Source organism: Rhinolophus sinicus, linkage group LG10, assembly GCF_036562045.2.
Source record: "Rhinolophus sinicus isolate RSC01 linkage group LG10, ASM3656204v1, whole genome shotgun sequence".
Lineage (NCBI taxonomy): Eukaryota > Metazoa > Chordata > Mammalia > Chiroptera > Rhinolophidae > Rhinolophus > Rhinolophus sinicus.
Genome location: NC_133759.1, coordinates 96423478 through 96442655, shown reverse-complemented (window position 1 = coordinate 96442655; position 19178 = coordinate 96423478). Strand labels below are relative to the sequence as shown.

Here is a 19178-nt window from a genome sequence, read left to right as displayed (position 1 = left end):
ACTAGTTTTCCTCCAGTGCACGGCATAGATCTGTACTTTGCAGTAGCACAATAAATACCAGTTGATTTACTGAGCGTCCTTGAGAATTAGGGATTCGTGGACAATCAAGAGTGGCTTTTCTGGAGCTTTCGTGGGAATTGTCCGTATCTGCCTCCCCATCGCAGAACAGGTTAAAAAAAAAAAACCCAAACAAAAACAAAACAGGTGGAACCTACTACGTAACGTTGACAAGAGCAGCGCACGCAGGAGACAGAACTTTCTGGCGCATCCTGCCCGCGCGTTTCACGCGTGGTGCGCGCAGGTGGCGCCGCGGTCCCTGCGCTCCCAGCGTAAGCCCGTGGGGTGCCCAGGAGGCCACCCCGAGTCTCTGCCAAGGTGAGGGGAAGCTTTCCACCAAGGCGGGGGAGGAGGGCGGGCAGGAAACAGAGCCAGCGCAGGCGAAAGAAAGACTCCAATTCCCAGCCCCCCGCCCCGCGGGGTACGGGGGCTGGCAGCGCATGCGCGAGGCCCGGCCCCCAATTCCCTTAGCGAGGGAGGGAGGCCCCCGGCGGCCCAGAGACTGCGAGCCGCTGCGGGACCCGAGCGCACGCAGGGGCGCGGCGGCGCCGGGGTGAGCGGGGCTGCGGAGGCGGCCGTCGAGAGCGTGGGGCGCCGGGCGCGAGGGCCCGCCGGCTGAGCTCTGGGAGGGACTTGGCGCCCGCAGCCCCCCACGCCGGAGAGGGATGCGTGAGTTTCGCCCCGGCCCGAGGGCAGGATGTGGGAGCAGGACAAAGGCTGGGCGGCGGGGGAGGAGTTGGGGACGGCGAGCCGGTGGCCGCTGCTGGAGTCCCAGCCTCGGGCGGGCTAGCGGAGTCGGCAACTTTCTCTGCAACTTGTGCAAAAGGGAAGACAATTCTGCAAGTGATTGCACAGCTCCAGGTCGCCCTAGGTCCCACGAACAGAGGGGAGGGGACACCGCAGCCATCCCGGGATGGGCGGCGACCCCCAGCTCTGCTGAGGTGGGCAGGAGGGGGGCTCCCGGCCGGGGGCGAATAGGAATGCCGAAGGTTAGAGCCCGGGTGCGCTGCGTCCGCTAAGGTAGCTCGTGTCCACGCAGGGTGCGCCCTGAGAGCCCGGTAGCCTCGGATCGTGGCGCTGCATACGCGACGATGGATGAGCGGTGGTGGGAAGGGCGCGTCGCTTCGGACGTCCACTGCACCCTGCGCGAGAAGGTCAGTCCCTCCCCGCCCATGTCGCTCGCAGGACTGGGTATTTAAAGTCCCTTTTGCTCTCGACTCGGTTTGCTCAGGTCACCCCGCGGGCGAACTAGGAACTCCCGGTGCCTTTCTTTCCTCCTGCCCTTAGAACCCCTTCCCGGAGAGTCCGGGTGAGAAACGGGACTGTAGAGCTTAAGTTGGTTTTTCTGATTAGGGACCCAGAGCTTCCGACCAGCTAAACCGAGAGAGCCACTGTACTCTCGAAGGCGGTATTCCCCACAGTATTTTCACCCAAGATCATTTTAAATGGTACATGAATAGACTTAAAAAATATTTTAATGTGCAATTTAAAAACTTATGTAGCAAGTTCCCCATAGGGTAAATGATGCTGATTTTCCGTTTATTGTAACGATGTAGTAGTTCCTTTTAAAATAAAGTAAAAGTAGTGACTCAATATTAGGAAATATTAAGTAAATGACAGTATAAGGTATAATACATAGTTATGCTCTCCCAATATCTCTCGGATGGGACTGAATAAAATGTAAGAAACACTAATCTAATGAGAGGCTATAAATCTAGGAGGATGTGAAGAGAAAACAAACACTCCCTGCCAGTTTGCCTCCGGTGGCAGAAGGTGGGGGCAGCTGAAATGTGATCCCTGCACTCCCCTTGCCTCAAAGAGAGAAGTGCTGATGGGCACTGAGAAGGTGGAAAAGGCCAGGTGGGCTGGAGGCATGGTCCCTGTGTCTTGCCTCCTACTCCTGGGATGAGACTGGGAGGGGTGGTTTGGGGAACAGGTGTGAAATAGAGTGTATTAGATCCCTAGGGCTGCCATGAGAAAGTACCACAAATGGGGGCACTTAAAACAATAGAAATGTGTCCTCTCCCAGTTCTGGAGGCCAGAAATCTGAAAACAAGGTTTCAGCCAGTCCATTCTAATCCTCAGCGTTCCTTGGCTTGTAGACCTCACTGAAATGTCTGACTGTTGTCACATGGCATTCTAGCTGTATGTGTGTGTCTGTTTTCTCTCCTTATAAGGACACCAGTCATTGGAATAGGGTCTACTTTAATCTCATATGACCTTATCTTAATTTAACTAATTACTGTACATCTGAAAAGACCCGATTTCCAGATATGTCCATTTGACATAATCTAAGTTCCAGGTAGACATGAATTTGGGAAGACACTATTCAACCCAGTACAGGGAGAGTGAGGTTTTTTTTAGTGGGGTACCTGGGTCTCTACACAGACAGGTCCCACAGCCAGTGCATTTGTACCCAATATCTATGGAATTCTGTTTAAAAAGTCAGTAGCTATACAAAGTTTTTTCCTCATTTGGAAGTAGCTGTCTTCCAGTCACAATTAAGTTGTTGTTTTTTTTCTTTTTTCCTGTACCTACTAGTCCATCTCTGTCTCGTGTTGCTTGTCCAGGCTGTGACTTTCCTTTGCTTCCCTGGGTCTTCTCCCTGGAGCAGAATGGCCAAGGTACAGGCACATTCTGGACCTCTGGAGAAGAAATCCAGGTCTTAGTGTTTGATTAAAGTGGGATGGTAGACCAGGCAGTTCAGTCTTGGTCCTTTTCTGGGCCAAGGGCTGCCGTGAAAATTGGGCTTCCTTGCTTATCATGGGCTCCAGTGGTTGTCAGTTCTGCTCATAGCTTGGGAGGAACGACTTTGACCTTATTTGCCCCTTTCTAGCAGAAAGGATTTCTGAGAACAGTGTAAATTCAACCAGCTCAGTTCCCTGAGAATCCCCAATCTTTTATAAATAAGTGAGCGTGTTCTAATCTCTCCTCCAGCCACTCAAAGGAACAGGGCAGGCAGGTCCCCATTCATTGTCTTCGCCCATGTCATAGAGCCAGATTAGTTCACTACTAGGCTGCCTACCTTGAGGGAGAATGGGTTTATCCAGGTTTTACAGGTTAGAAGTAGAAAACTCACTCGGGTGAATGCTCCGGCTTACCTGTGACTTCAAGCTGAACTTATAGGGTAAATCCTGGGTTAGTTTGGTTATAATGTCTTACCTCCCCAGTATATTAACTATTTTCCTTCTTTGTTTCTTCTCTCTGTTCAAAGAAGATGCTTCTCAAGAAAATTTGACTTAATGGAGAGTTTGCAGAGAAAAGTGAAGATTAGCGAGAACCCAGTATCCACACTGTTCTCATCTTTCTTAAGGAATGAGGGCTGGCCCTTTATTTTTCCCAGACAAGTAATGTTTTTTTTATTAAACATCTCTAATAATATATTCCTAACACTGTAGAACACTTTACAAGTGTCTGGCACACAGTAGATACTATGTGTTGAACGTTGCCAGATGAATACAAAGCAAGTTACTATATATATGCTGTTGAATTGTCACATAACCATGGGCAGCTATCCTTACTTGACTGATAATGCAAGAAGCAGGGCTGGGGTCATGGAGATAGTGGGAACCCCACTTTGTCAGATGTGATGTTCCAGTATAACATTATACTACAGTATGTAAAATGGGACACCACGGAAATGAGCGTTGGTATTGAATGCAAACTAGTAATGGCCGTAAAACCCTGAGCTGCTTATTTAACCTCTTTAAACCTGGCCTCCATCATCCGTTCTTCCACAATAGTCAGAACGTAGCATGTGTCACTTCCCTGCTTAAAGACCTTCAGTGTCATCCCCTTGCACTTAGAATAAAATTCCCAGTCCTTACCACCACTTGTAATACCTGACACAGTCGAGCCCTGGCCTGTTCTCCTGCCTCGTCTCTTACCCTCTCCCAGACGGACCCCCCTTTTCTTCCTTGAGTAAGTCAAGCTCATTTGTGTCTCTGGGTCTTTGCACTGCTGTATTTGTTGTCTGCTTTTCTCTGTTGCTGTTCCTCTGTGTCAGTCTATCAAATCCTCCTGTCTTGTGTTTCTCTATAGCACTTACTAGCATTGGGAATTGTTTCCTTTGATTATCTTTTCCTTCATACCAGAATATATACGCCCCAAGAATAGGCCTGCGCGTGTGTTGTTCAGTGCCGAGCCTCAGTGCCTAGACAGAAACTCCCCAATCTGCGTGGAATGATGAGAAGGATGCATCCCCCAAAGTGTAAAATTAATAGGATCTTGAATCCAACAACAGGTTGAGGGCCACCTTCTTTGTCCTTAAAGCCTCTCCCCTCCACCACATGCCCTGGCCCTAACTTCATGCTTATTTCTGTCACGGTCCCTGTCCCTATGTAGTAACTTTTCCTACTCACTTGCCTGGGCTGCATGCAGGCATGAGGTGCATCCGGTATCTCAGCATTCCCGGACCAGTGTCTGGTGTGGAAAGGGGCTGAGCCGTGTCCACAGCCTCACCTGCTGTAGGCATAGCCGTTGGGAGAGCACAGAAGGGGAGGACCAGGCTCAGAGGGACTCTACTGGGGCATGTCGAATGGACGTGCTAGAACGTTTCCCGGAGATCTTAGTCGGGTCTTTGGCGAATGCCAGAAGATGCCCCCTGGCCTGGGCAGTCTGTGAACAGCCACAGTGTTGGCTGTGGTGCCAGGTGCAGGACCAGGTGGAGGCTGCCTCCCAGCTTCCTACAGACTCGCACCTTCTCTCAGATAATGTGTGTGGGGGGGTGGGGGGGAAGAGGGATAAGGGGAGGGTTTAGAAGTAGAATTCCGCTCAAGAGCAGATTTACTGGTGTGGACCAAAGTCCAGCGTAAGGATCTTAGGAAAAGAACTATAGGTTGAGCCTAGGTAATAGAAATGCAGATTATCCCTCCCAGACTTTTGCCAGGAGTTTCCATTTTTCTCCCCAAATTTTATCTCCTAAGGAGCAGAAAATAGATAGAACTTGGTCTGGTCTCCTTTCAATTTATGTCCATTTGACACATAATTTTCACTCCTATTAAATAGAAATGGTTATGTTAGTAAACAAAGGTTTAAGGACATTCACTCTGTGATTTAAGGCTTCTTGGGTGTGTGGAAGACTTTCTGAATATGGGGTTTGGGGATACTTGCAGGGGAAAAAATTCCCACCATCCCAAAGCCATGTGACAAGCCCTACTTGATATGACCTGGTTGCTTTGTCTTCTGGTGCTTGGAGGAGCCTGCACGCCACAGGCTCCCTCCTTCCCCATTGGGTGCTCGCCTTCCAGGACTGGAGTCATGGAAGACCTAGCGGTCGTCTCATCCTGTCCCAGATTTAAGATCTGCAGAACAACCAGCCACCCAGTGCATTTTTCCTACTTCCTGAAGCTTACTTCCTCGCACACCTAGGGAACTTGAGCTGTGTGAGACCACGTTTCTTGAACCAGTGGACGGATAAAGCACATTTTTACCGATTTGTAACTAGATATATACAAAGATCTTCCAAAACACCAACAAAAATGATGTTTAGTGGCCACGGTTTATTGAGCGCTTTGTTTCAGGCAGTGTGCCAAGCACACCCTGTGTGTTAGCTCATTGATTCCTCATGTCTGCCCCATTGCTGGGATTGATGCCGTTTTATAGGTGGGAAATTGCAAGACTCAGAGGGTGTGAGTAACTGACTTAAAATCAAATAGGTGATTGTATCAGAGCTCGAGTGTAAATTTATTTGAAAAAACATCCATTTTAGCCAAGAAAAGGAGCACAGGGCAGGGAAGAATCGAGGCTCTGCCATCCATGACACTAGGCTCTGTATTTTAGTGTGTGTTACGATGGTTCTAGAAGATCTGGGTTCTCCCTAACCTACCTCCTGACAGGGCTATCTTATGCTTGTGGTTCTCGGGATCCCTTCTGGAGGTAAGGATGAGGCTCTTAGTAGAAGGAGGTGTTTCTTGCAGTCCAGCCTGCAGAGTTGGATGATCTGGGCTGCCCCTGGAGGTGAGTACAAAGAGGGGATGGAAGATGGGGGACTGGAAGAAAAATGGAGTGGAGGGGTTGGATGAGATACCATTCAAGGTGGCGCCCAGCTAGAGACTCCCCTACTCCAGCGGCTCACCTATATTCTGTAGGAAGCTGGGGGAAAACTGAATCAGAACTTGGCGTCCTCTCTTGCGTCCTTTATGTCTTAGAGTACGGAAGCGCTCAGTGTGCCCACACCACTCAGCCAAGATATGTATCTTATCTGTGGAAGAAGTGTATATTCTTGTAGCTTTCGTTTCATCTATAAACCGGGACAGTGATGTGATCCCTGCCCCACCTGCTTCCCAGGTGTCCTGCGAGAAAGTGGGTGTGGGCACACTCCGTCATCAACCTCTGGGGCCTCTAGAGCCTTTGGATTGTGGGGTGGGGAAGGGGCTTGGCGAGCACTCTGGTTGGCCGGGAAGCCTGTGCTCTCTACGTGAAGGGAGGGCATTAAAGGCTTTGAGCTGGCCCTGTGCCCCTGCCTTTGACTTGTTCTTTGTCTTCCTAAACCACACAGCCCCTTGGGTAAAGGAAGTGTAGCCAACATTCTGTAGTGTGTCTGAGCACCTGGCAGAAGGAGGTGACACCGGGTCAGCTCTTTTTTCATTTTTTTAAAAGTTACACACACACACACACACACACACACACACACACACACAGAGGCTGAGTTTGAATTGTCCTAAGGCACTGGGTTCCTTGCAGGTCACTGGAGCAGATGGTGCCGGAGCCTGGGCCTTTTTTGTGATAGAGACCTCCGCGCTGGTACCAGCAGCTACTTGGTCCAGAAATGGTCATCCCCTGAGTCTAGTGGGTGGGTGGGGGGACAGAGGGAAAGGGAGAATCATCAGGAATTGGGGAGAGTCAATTATTGGAAGGAATAGTTGACAAAGAACCTAAATGTCATCAGAAGGAAATTGGTTTCACTGTGGTTCATCCATACACTAAAAATGTGGCATAGTTATTAGATGTGATGTGTTAGACAACTTTGTACTTATTGACAGTTGATTTTTCTGATCATTGTAAAAATCCAAACAACTCAGAGCACGGCTGACTCTTTGGAGTGTACCACTGTTTTTCCCTTAACTTTTTATTATAGAAATTTTAAAAGATATGCAAAAATAGAATAGTAGAATGAATCCCCATGTACTCTCCACCCAGCTTCAGTACTTGTTTCATCTGTCCCCAGACAGCGTGTCATTTCACCTATAAATACCCACTAACAGATAAAGGATTTTAGAAAATGTAACAACTATGCCATTATTACACCTAACAAAATGAACAGTTCATTAATGTGTTCTATTGCCCTATCCATACTCAGTTTTCCCCAGTGGTCTCAAAAATGGCTTTCCTAGGTGGTTTGTTAAATCATGACCCAGATAAGGTCCAGGTATTACATTTCTTAAAAAATTACTCTAAGTCTTTTATTTTCTAAAGGTCTCCCAACCTCCCATCCCCTTAAAAAAAATATTTTTCATGCCATTGATTTTTGGAGAAACCAGATCATTTATCCTGATGAATACCCTTGATTTGTCCTATTTCTTCATGGTATTGTTCAACTTGAGTTCTCTATTAACATTTGGTTTATATACTTCCCTTCACTTGTGGGATTCTAACCTACTTGTTTTCTAGCTGTCAGCTCAAACATCACTTCCTCAGAGGTGTCTTTCCTGAGTCCCAGACAAGGTCGGGCTGGGCCCCTTGTTGTGTGTTCTCAGATCATCCTGGATTATTCCTTTAGTACTCAGCACAGTTTATAATTGTATAGCTATTAATGCAATTGTTTGATTCTGACCCACCTCACTCCCTAGACAGCAGGCCCGTGAGGGAAGGCAGGGGCTGTGTCTCTCCAGTTCTGAGCAGCTACTGCAGATGAGGCCCCCCCATTGGTATGTGCACACCCCAGACACCTTATCTGGGGTCAGTACCTTACAGCCCACATGTTGTCTTCCTGGACCTCACTGTTGAAATAGTGTCAAGGGGCGGGGGGGACAGGGAGGGTGTAGGTTGCACAGCTGCCAGTAACTCCATCTTTCAGGTAGAGAAACAGTCTCCAAGGGCTCGAGGACTTAGCCAAGCCCCCCCTATTAAGTGGGAGAGCTGGGGCCTTAAAACTTTGCAATCTGCTGTCCAGAACCTGACTTTCGACAAGCAGAGGAATTGCAACCAGTCTTGACATCAGTGATGGTGTAACATGAACTTCCCCTTCAGGGGGCTGACACTGAGCAGCTACTGAAGAGGTGAGAAGGCGCATGGAGGGCGGTGGGGGGTGTTAAGCTGTTGGCTCCGGAGTTGAAATCTCTTATTGGTCTCTCTCCTTTTGTGTTCACTTTCTGTTTTGAAATAATTTCAAACGTACAGAAGAGTTGCTGGCATAGTACACAATTGTGAACTTTTTTTTTTTTTTTAAAGATTTTATTGGGGAAGGGGAACAGGACTTTATGGGGGAACAGTGTGTACTTCCAGGCCTTTTTTTTCCCCCAAGTCAAGTTGTTGTGCTTTCAATCTTAGTTGTGGAGGGTGCAACTCAGCTCCAGGTCCAGTTGCTGTTGCTAGTTGCAGGGGGCACAGCCCACCATCCCTTGCGGGAGTCGAACCGGCAACCTTGTGGTTGAGAGGACAGGCTCCAACCAACAGCTATCCAGGAGCTCAGCGGCAGCTCAGCTCAAGGTTCCGTGTTCAATCTTAGTTGCAGGGGGCGGAGCCCACCACAAGGAATCGAACTTGCAGCCTTGTGGTTGAGAGCCCACTGGCCCATGTGGGAATCGAACCGGCAGCCTCTGGAGTTAGGAGCATGGAGTTCCAACCGCCTGAGCCACCGGACCGGCCCCCACAATTGTGAACATTTTAACACACTTGCCTTACCATTCTCTTTTCCTGTCTTTATACATTTTTTTTTTTGTACTAAGTTGCAAGCACAGTACCCCATTATTCCTTAATACTTCGGGGTGTATTTTGCATGGTTACTTTTAAGATGGGCCGTGAAGTGGTTTCTGACAGAGTTTTTGTCAAACTACTGGAGACATCTTCCCAGGTGTCAGGGGGCCTTTTTGGGAAGACGGGAGTCAGCACTTTGGTTGGGAAGGAGGAAGCCCAGCTGGCACGACTAGCCTTTGCTGGCTGTGAGTCTGGGGAAAGCAGAGTTCTGGCTTGCTTCCTTGGACCGTCTCTGTGGCTTGGTTGGCAGGCAGCCTCTTTATTCAGCATTTACTGAGCCCCACATATAACCTGCAGACCCATGGGAGGCTCTACAGAAGCGGCCATGGACACCCCCCCCCCCGAAGGCCCTCAGTGTCAGTAACGATTGTGCACATTAATGGTGCTTGCTCTTCCCTTTCATTATCGTAAGTCCTCAGACAATCCCCTCTAGTAAGTACTGTAATTATCCCCATTTTACAGATGGGACCTGCTAAAATTTAGAGAATTAAATAACTTACTAACCTCACAGGGTGGTCTGATCATAAATTCCTAACTGGGCAGGTCATAATGGGTAGTCATGCTCCAGACATATGGCTCTTTAGTAAAAGGTTTATCTTTGCCTGAAGCCAGCCCTGTCCATGGTTTCTGTGCATCTAGCTGAACACACCTCAAGAGAGCACATGATCTTAAACTGTCCTGTAACCCAGTCCCTGCTTTGTTTTCTCCCACCTCCATGTAATCTTAATTTCAAATGCATAAAAGAAGCTGCAACGTGTTATTCTCGGGAGCGTTGGAGATCTTGCTCCCCAGCATATGTCATCCGTTTGGCTCAAATAAACTCTTATAAAAATTCTAAATAAATAAACAAGCAAATACATATATACATACATGACTTACACAAGGCCATACAGCTAGTAGATGGCAGAGCCAAGATCTGAACCCAGTCTCTTAACCACTGTACCAATAGTGACGTCCAGTTGCCTAGGCAACTATGAAAAGCTTCAAAGAGGTGCTGTGTGAGCTGGGTTCAAAGAATAAACAGAAGCTTTCTAGGCAAAGAGAGGGGTGGAGGAGGTTCACCCACCAGGGCCCAGGGCAGCACCTGGTGGCCCTGCATCAGTGACGTTTGAGGAGCAGTCTGGTGAGTGGTGAGGAGAGGGAGATGGATCAGGAGCATTGGCTCTGGGGCTGCTGGTCTCTCTAGGTGTCTGCACTCATCCTGAGGGCACATGGAGGGCTGTCAGGAGGATGTGAGGAGAGTGTGCCGGATCCCTGGAAATAGCCTTGGAGACTGGGTGTTGACAATGATCCAAAGAGATGGCATCTGAACCAGGGCAGGAAGTGGGGAGACTTGAGAGTTTTAGGAAATAGTGTCAAATGGAATGAAAGATTTCAGGTTTCATAGTAGTTGGAACAAAGTAATTTTCCATTGCTGAGCATGATTGGCCTTTTTCACAGGGAGCATTGGTCTTAGAAAGCTCCTTATACTGTGTTTCCCCGAAAATAAGACCTAGCTGGACAATCAGGTTTAATGCGTCTTTTGGAGCAAAAATTAATATAAAATTTTACTTGTTTTATAGTAAAATAAGACTGGGTCTATAATATAATAGTCTGGCTAGGTCTTATTTTTGGGGAAACATGGTAGTAATTGTTAGTTTCTATGTAATCTTTGAAGACTCCCACTGCCCACCAAATTAAGGGAGTTGAGTTTATTGGGCACCTACAATATGCCAGGCACTGTTAAATGCTTGATGCACATTATTTCATGTGATTATTAGAGTTGTTTTTAAAAAAGAAAAGGAAAAGTTAAGTGTCCAAAGCACCAGTAGTTCTTGAACATCAATGTCCATTCATTCTTACCTTCAATGCATCATTTTTAGCTGCCAGCCACATGCCAAGCACTGCTAGCCAAAGGGGATTTAGTGTATTGGGTCACATAATGACGTTTCGGTCAACAGCAGACTGCATGTACAACAGCGGTCCCATAAAATTAAAATGGACCCGAATTTCCTGTAAGAAATGGAAGGCTATATTGTCTAGGAGGATTTTGTTCTTTCTCTGACAGGAGCAATATTTGTGGGGCTTGGCAGTGGAGTCCCCCTCACTCACAGCGCCTTAATTTTGAGTGTAGAGATTACATCCCCATCGGTCAGCCTCTGAAGTGTCTCAGCACAGAGGAGCTTCACCCCCTCGCCCCCCAGCACTACATGTTCCGAGGGTGCTACAGCCCTTCCAGATTTATCTCTGTGGTCTTCAGAGGACATTGCTGTAAGTTCTTTGTTGAGGACCTGAGGTCCTTTATAAGGACCCAGATCCACAGGAGCGACCTTCACAAGAATTAAGGACCACTGCCATTTTAATAAAGTGGTGGTGTGGAGCCAGCCTGTCCCTGCACTTTGGAGATATTTTCAGGTTGTAATGACGTAAAGCATGGATTTTATTTCTCTCATCAATTTGGTGCCAAAGAGAGCCCTTCGTGCCAGACTGGGTCCATGGACCCAAAACCAAATTTGCAAAGTCAAAATATTGAGTCCACAATTCTATACCCTCTCCGTGGTAAACACCTCTTTTTTATGAATTTGCATAACAAAGTTCCTTAATCTGACCACTGCTCCAACATGCGATAGCTGGAATCACATTGCCGTGACAATCCCTTATGTTTCTTTACCTTCCTCTCTTGATTTCTCATTCCTACTGATCCTCAGGCCTTTCACTCGCTCCTGACCATCATTATTACGGTGATTTACGCCTTACCCAGTCAGTTTCTTCTCAATATTTTCAATGTAAGGGCTTGTGGGACCGTGTTTCTGAAGTCTACCGTCGTGTACAGTCGTGCCCTAGGCTTCATATTCACTCACCAGTCACTCCCTGACTCACCCAGAACAACCTCCAGTCCTGCACGCTCCATTCATGGTAAGCGCCCTGTACAGATGTACCATTTATCTATTATACCCTATTTTTACTGCGCCTTTTCCATGTTTAACTATGTTTAGGTTCACACTTAACATTGTGTTACAGCTGTCTACAGTATTCCGTACAGTGACATGCTGTACAGGCTTGTAGCCTGGGAGCAGTAGGCTCTACCTGTAGCCGAGGTGTGTAGTCAGCTGTGCCATCTAGGTGTGTATAAGTGCACGCTAGGATGTCCGCACGACAGAATTGCCTAACGACGCGTTTCTCAGAAGGAATCCTCGTCATGAAGTGACGCGTGACTGTAAGTGGTGAACGAAACGAAATTCTCTACGTTCACGGAGCTTATAGTTAAGCGTCAGGCTCAAAGGAAGGGCTTATAAAATGCAGATAGGGGCCTAGCTCCGTGCCCAAGAACTCTGCTTCATGCAGTAAGTCAGGAAACGGGGATTGTACTAGATTTCTCAGGCCGCCTCAAACTGGGTGGCTTAAAACAACCGAAGTTTATTCTCTCCCAGTTCTGGAGGCTAGAAGTTCAAAATCAGGGCCATGGGGAGGGGAGCTCTTCAGCGGCTGTGGGGAGGATCCTTTCTTGCCTCTTCTAGCATCTGTTGGGTCCTAGCGATCCTTGGCGTTCCTTGGCTTGTAGCTGCAACACTCCGTTCTCTGCCTCCATCTTCACATGGCCTTCTCCCTGTCTCCAGCCTCGCCTCGTCTTTCCTCTGTCTGTGTGTCTCTGTTTTCTCTTTTAATAAGGACATCAGCCGTTGGATTAGGGCCAGTGGTAATCCAATAGGCCCTCGTTTTAATTTGATTGTATCTGTAAAGACCCTATTTCCAAATGAGGTGACATTCTTAGGTTCTGGGGAGACATGAGTTTTAGAGGGGGTCACTGTCCAATTCAGTACAGGGAGGAAGCCTCCATTTTCAATAAATTCCCAGGAGATCCCAATGCCTGTGGTCAACTGACCCCAGTTGCAGAAACCCCACTGTGGATCAGCAGGGGTGACTAGGGTGGTTGATGGTGGTAGTGGTTACTTTACTGACCGGTTTCGAGCTGCATGTTAGGGTCAAGGGGCCTGGGAGAATCCATCAGAAGGAAGCTGGACGTGTGGAACAAAGAGCTTTTGAGGCCACAGTTTAGGGATGGTAACCTACAAGGAAAGACAGAGAGATCCAAGGGTGGGACCTGTTACAGACACCCAGGGGATGTATGGAAGGTGACACCTGCCCCTAGATCATGGAGGACATAGGAGAATGAGGGGCACCCACAGCCAGAAGGTGTGAGGTGTGTGGTCATGTTAGCAAGTTGCCAAAGTGAAGAACTTGGGGGCGGGGGTTATAAAAACGCCATGAGTGTCGTCGGTGGGGGCTTTGGGAGGGTTCAGTGGCAGGGGTAGGAAGCGCCCACCGAGGGGTGGGCAGACATGTCTTTGGCTGCAGTTGGATGCCCAGCAGCTATAGCCAGGCCTAATGCTGGGTATGCTTGGAAGGGCAGTGGCCTTGGCTCCTGGGAATGAGGGGTTGTGTCCAGAGCTGGTCCCTCTGCCATTTGCTGAGTTCAGGGGGCCAGTGAGAGGAGTGGTGGCTGACGGTGACCTTCCTCACTGCTGGAAGGAAGCTAGAGGCCAGAAGTCAGCAAGGGGGGGATGTCACTGGCCACCCTCTCAACAATGTTGAAATAGTGTTCCTGCAGAGATGTTGATTCTTTACCGAAAATGCCTCCTTGGGTGTATGAAGCAACGGGATGGTGAGGGGAAGGAAGATGATTTTCTGGCCTCGCAGGGCCTCCCGGGTCGGTGGTGGTGTGTACTCTCGGTGGTGGTGGTGGTGGTGGTGGTGGTGTGTATTCTCTTACTCTCAGAGGCAGGCCTCTGAAGAACCTACTCGCCCCCTCCCCTTTCTTTTTCCCTTTCAATTTGCAAGTCTCCACTTCCTGTTGGTCCCCTCGGTTACCCATGGTGTTACTTCACTGCTTGCTACTCTTTGTTCTCAGGCAGACTCAGACTCAACCCCTGGAGCTGTTTCCCAAGCAGCTGGCCCAGTGCATGGAGGCCCAGCTTCCCTTAGGAAGCAAGCAGAGGGCACCAGTAAGGATGAGCATGGTGGGACACGCAAAGGAGGAGAACACAGTGGTTTTCTTTCGGTGGCTAGTGTGGGAGAACAGCTCAACCCTGCTCTGTACCTTGCACTATTTATGAAGTACATGTCACACTCAAAGCTGTGTCCCACCCCTGAGGGACTGGCCAGACCCTCCCATGTCCAAGTCCATGATTTGCCACCAACCTGTAATGTGACCTTGGCCTTTGGACTTCTGTGCCTCGGTTTCCTAGGTACTAATGCTAGTGGTCGTCTCTCTGCCTGGGCCCACCTCAGGGTGGGGGGTGCTGGGGTGGAGAACCTAAATTGAGTTACAGTCACAGCGGTCAGGGAGGTGATAGTCCTTTGAGAGAGAAAAGTGGGGGTCAGGATATACAGAGAAGACAGGAAGGGCACATACTGTACTCAAAATGATCTCCTCCTGGTTGGATTGCTGGTGATTTTAATGTTCTTTGTACTCATCTGTATTTTCTAAAATTTCTATTGTGATTAGGTATTTTATAATTGGTTAAATATAACATCATTTTGGAAGGAAAACACAAACCTAAACTATCCTGTGGTGGCCCCAAAACATAGCATTAAGAGCATGGTGTCAGAAAACCCAGATTCAGATCCGTCATTTATTAATCGGGTGACCTGAAGCAGGTTGCTCAGCCTCTCTGAGCTGTCCTTGTCTGGGACACTGGGATGCTGGTGGGCCTGTTGGAGGATGAGAGGACAAAATGCATGGAAGACAGTGGCTGGCGAGTTCAGGAAAACATGCGTGCTCGTGTGTGTGTGCTTTCAAATTATAGATATCTATATATATATCTATAGATATAAAACAGAAGGGTGTATAAAACTTTTCACCATAATGAGCAATTCCAAATACTCATGAAGACCAGAGGGGAGGTACAGGAAACTCAGGGAGCTGAATTCCAGGGGGAAAGACAAGCCTGTCGTTGCCTTGGGGTGTTATGTGCCTCATTCTACCCAGTAGCAACATGGGGTTCCCAAGAAGGAAGGAGGTCAGTGTTTACAGAGAATTGAGAGCTTCCAAAATTATTTTTATATAATATATATAATATATAAATGAGTAAATGGGATGGGGCAGGGTGAAGGGATTTAATCTTGCATTCAGTCCCTGGACCCCCTCAAGGCAGGGCGCCCAGCACTTGACTGCCTGGGGCTTCTGTGAGCTGCCGTCTGCAGCCTCTCGTGCCTGTCCTAGGCTCCTAATACCATGGCTGTGTGGAGGTTCTTACCAGGGAAGTTCTGCAGGTGGAAGCTATGGCTTTTAATCTCAGTGAGCTTTTCAGTAAACCTCTTGGTTTAGAATCACTCAAGTATTAGGCATTGTGCCAGGGATTTTTGCCAGAGGATGCACTGGGGTTCAGTTTTCCCCAGTGCACCAGTGCCGAGCTGCCAGCACCGTAAAGCACCATTTCCCAGAACAAGCTCTCTGGGGTATTGTTACTCTGACTCCCCAGAAGTGTGTGTGTGGGGGGGTGATTGTCTGTGGATAAATAAATTTAACCTAGAGTTTCCCAAAACTATATAAGTTTTTTCCTGAACAAGTAATTCAGGGCCTCTAATGGGCTAATATATGATTCGTTTTAGGAAGAAGCAATGTAGTATCAGTGTTTCCCAAACTAATGGCCCACAGAACCCTTTCCTTCAGGGAGTATATCTTGGGACTGGGGTGTCATAGAACACACATTGGGGAACATTGCCTTTGAAATGACTGAGTATAGAGTGCATAATTCATAATTCTTGAAGCTTCTAGCCCTCTGGTAATACTGACCTGATTCCTCCTTAGTAATCCTCTATTGCTATTAGGTAGACTAAGGCACATGCCACCCCAAAGCAAGGAAGTGCTTTCCCTTTCCAGTGGAATTCAGCACCCCAAGCTTCCTGTGCCTCCTCCCTGGTCTTCATGAGTATTTAGAATTGCTCATTATGATGAGTAGTTATATTCAACGTAAGGTCAGGAGCAAATCATTTTTTCTTACTTTTTCAAGTATTTGCCATTGCCCAAATTTGGGGAGTTGGGTATTTATTGAGCACCTCTTTTGTGTCAGGTATTGGGGTCACAGAGCTGCTGAACACGATGAACCAGTCCCTGCCCCCATGATGTTTACAGTCAAGGGGTGAAGAACAGTAAAAGCGGATGGTTGGACGGATGGATGGATGGATGGATGGATGGATGGATGGATGGATGGATGGATGGATGATGGATGGATAGATGGATGGATGATGGAAAGTCCTTGATGCTTGGGAAGTACCAGAGGACACTCTTTGCAGAAGTGACTTTTAAGCTGACATCCGAAGGATGAGTAGGTTAATCGTAAAGCAATTAGAAAATTACACGGTGCAGGGCACCAAGAGTTAAAATGAAGACTTCCCTTCCCTACCTCCCCTAATATGAAAAGCCAGGGGTGACTGGCTGAACTTTTACAATACACGTGACCTTCAGACACCTCTGAGGTTAGCCTCAAAGAGCCGGCAGAGCCTGTGTGTGAAAAGCACACACTGAGTTTTTTTTGCAACAGTGACAGCCCAGGGTCCCTGCCCAGCAGTCCTGGCTGTGGGCTCGGAGGTCTTTCTAACTGCACTTGGGCTGGCCTGGCTCGTGTTCCCAGGCACTTCTGAGTCCAGCACAGGTGTGGAGTGGTTGCCACCTCTGCCAAAGTCAGCATGGCAAGAGTCATAAGGTGCAGCAGAGACAGGATATTCACCTGGACTCTTCAGGAGCCTGTCCAAGCAGCCCCGCCACCTCTGTATGTAGCTCAGTTTGGGGTTTCATGTGGGTCATATCTTTGATTGTCTTATCTTTGGCCTTTCTCAGAGTTCAGTCCCTCTCAGATAATCCTCTTTTCTGCTCTGGAAACCCCAGGCGAGATCTTGGGCAGCAAGAAGAGTGGTTTCTAAAGCACTCAAGCCTGTCTTGACATTCACCACGTTCCTTTCCCTTTGAATGGCTCCTCTGGTCTTAGAAATGCTAGGGTTTCCTTCTCAGGGGGGCAGGTCCCCACATCCTGTTGGTTACCCTAGGGAAGGATGCAGGGTGAGGTAAGGGAGACCTAGGGGAAGGGGGGCATAGCAGGCCACAGGCAGAGAGAGGGTCCTCCCGTTGGTGTTTGCTCAGGTCGCACCTGTGTTCATCAAACAATACACTCCATCACATACTCAGTAGCCCGAACTATGTGCCGGATACCAGAGGTACAGCCAGAACCAGAAGAGAGAAGGGGTTCCCCCTCCCGACAGATATCACATTCTAGAGGAGCAAGAAGGACCATTAATAAACAAGCACTTCAGTCAACAGTAACTGCTGACTGTGGGACTGCACGTGGGTGCTGATGGATGTCCAGACGAAAGAGAAATGGCCCAGATGTCCAAAACGGGGGTCTGGTAAAGTCACGGCACAGCCTTACAGTGCAACAGTAGGCAGCCATTGCAAACCTCATTTCCATTGCTGTCTAAAGGGGATGTGGGATGTAGTCGTGCTTCTCTCTATCGTGCATGAGGCATTGTACGTGATATTTGTTGTTCTTTTGAAAATTTGCCAGAGAACACATTTATAATTAGTAAAAAGAAAAATACCATTTTGTGCTAGGACCTTGGTGGGTCTTTTGTGTCTTGTGAGGATGAAGTGGGCTGCCATGGATGTGATTATCAAAGGGTTTATTTTTTCAAAGCGATGATGTGTGGTAGCCAGGGAATTCTCAAGGATGTATTTTGAGTCGGGCCTTAATACAGTAAGTATCTAGTCCCTCCATGTTTTTTCCTTTCAAACGGGAAACACCATAATAGAAATAACAAACTGGTTAACTATTGCGTGTTTTTCAAAAATCCAGACAGTATTGAAAAGCATGAGAGTAAAAATCACCAGAAATCCCAGCCCTCTGAGATAACCACTGTTAACATTTGGTGTGTTATCTAAGAGTCTTTTTTCTAGCCTGTTGTGATTTTTAAAAATAAAATAAACTACTGGGATAACAAAAGCAGGTTTTTGTAAGATGGATTCTCCCCCCCGTCCCCCGCCCCCGGAACTCCATATTGACCATCTGTCCCTGTTCCCTGCCTGGTCATCTGCTCCTCTCTAGACACGAGGTGCATGTGCTCTCCTGTCCCCCTCAGGTGATAAAGAGCCAGCATCCGGGGAGGGAGATTCAGGAAGCCTCTGCCTGCCCCTCCGCCCCTCTTCATCTGTGCCCTCCCCACGGCCTTTCTGCTGGTCATACTGATGCTGCCCCTGGCCCTGCGAGAGGAAGGCCACCCTGCCTGGCTGGGTTCCTGCCCCCTTTCCGCCCACTGGCTGCTGCCAGCGTGCCTGCCAAGTGCCTGTCTAATCTGGGAGAGCTTTACAGGCTGTGCCCCTCGCAGGCTGCTCTGTTGTTTCTGGAATCCAGGCAGCTCAGCAGACCAGGGCTGCTTCATGCCCCTGGTTGCTGTGGCCTTCACGCTGACCCAGGTCAAGAGTGCGTGGGGGGAATGCGGCTCCTTCGAGCCCTTGTAATGAATGCCTTTCCCCCTAATTGGGTTAGGGAAGTAATCAGCTGAACTCTCAAACCAAACAGGGCAGGCTTGCTGGCGTCCCACATTGTTGTTCATTTGCTGAAGGATTGCGCTTGTCCCAGGGCCGAGAAGAAGCTGAGACTCAGCTCCTTATTCTGTGTGGCTTGGGAGCTCTGCAGAGAAGAACTCGGTATAACCAGGGTGCCTTTCCCGCACAGGCTCCCAGCCCAGCTATAAAAACATCAGGTAGAAAGCTGAATTCCCCCGTACAAAGCAGGTTCCTCAGAGCCAGACAGAGGCAAAAAAGCTCAACTTGTCTGAAGTCTGATTGGCCAGTTTGAGAAAAAGGCCACTAACGCTTGCTGAGTACTGTAAGTGTCTAAAATAATTTACATGTATGGTGGTGTGACCCCCATTTTCCAGATGAGGACACTGGGGTTCAGAATTCACATGCCCAAGGTTAGGAAACAGTGGGGTTGATCTTCTACCCCAGAACTGCCTGACTTCACAGTCTCTGCGGAGCTGCTCCTCCATATGTCAGGGGAGGAGTGTATTTGGTACAGAGAGGGACATCCTTATAGTCATTCTTTTTTTTTCCTTTCGGTAGACTTAGTTTTTTTAAGCAGTTTTAGGTTCACCACAGTATTGAGCAGAAGGGACAGAGGTTTCCCATATATATACGCCCTCCCCCCCCACACCTGCACAGCCTCCCCCGT

The 19178-nt window shown here is 48.4% G+C and overlaps 1 protein-coding gene across 3 annotated transcripts in view; it reads left to right on the top strand.

Annotated features, from left to right (window-relative positions):
• The first annotated feature begins 273 nt into the window (after positions 1-273).
• CCNJL (cyclin J like) overlaps positions 274-19178 on the top strand; it is a 44401-nt gene continuing 25496 nt past the window's right edge. Inside the window, exons 1-2 of one of the 3 annotated variants that reach the window (XM_019740662.2) lie at positions 274-375; positions 1097-1211. In XM_019740662.2, coding sequence (XP_019596221.1) covers positions 1149-1211 — 63 coding nt within the window. In that variant the 5' untranslated portion in view covers positions 274-375; positions 1097-1148. Of the gene's footprint in view, positions 376-441; positions 727-1096; positions 1212-19178 lie in introns of those variants that run through there. The other 2 variants (XM_074313863.1, XM_019740653.2) reach the window with 2 other exon arrangements.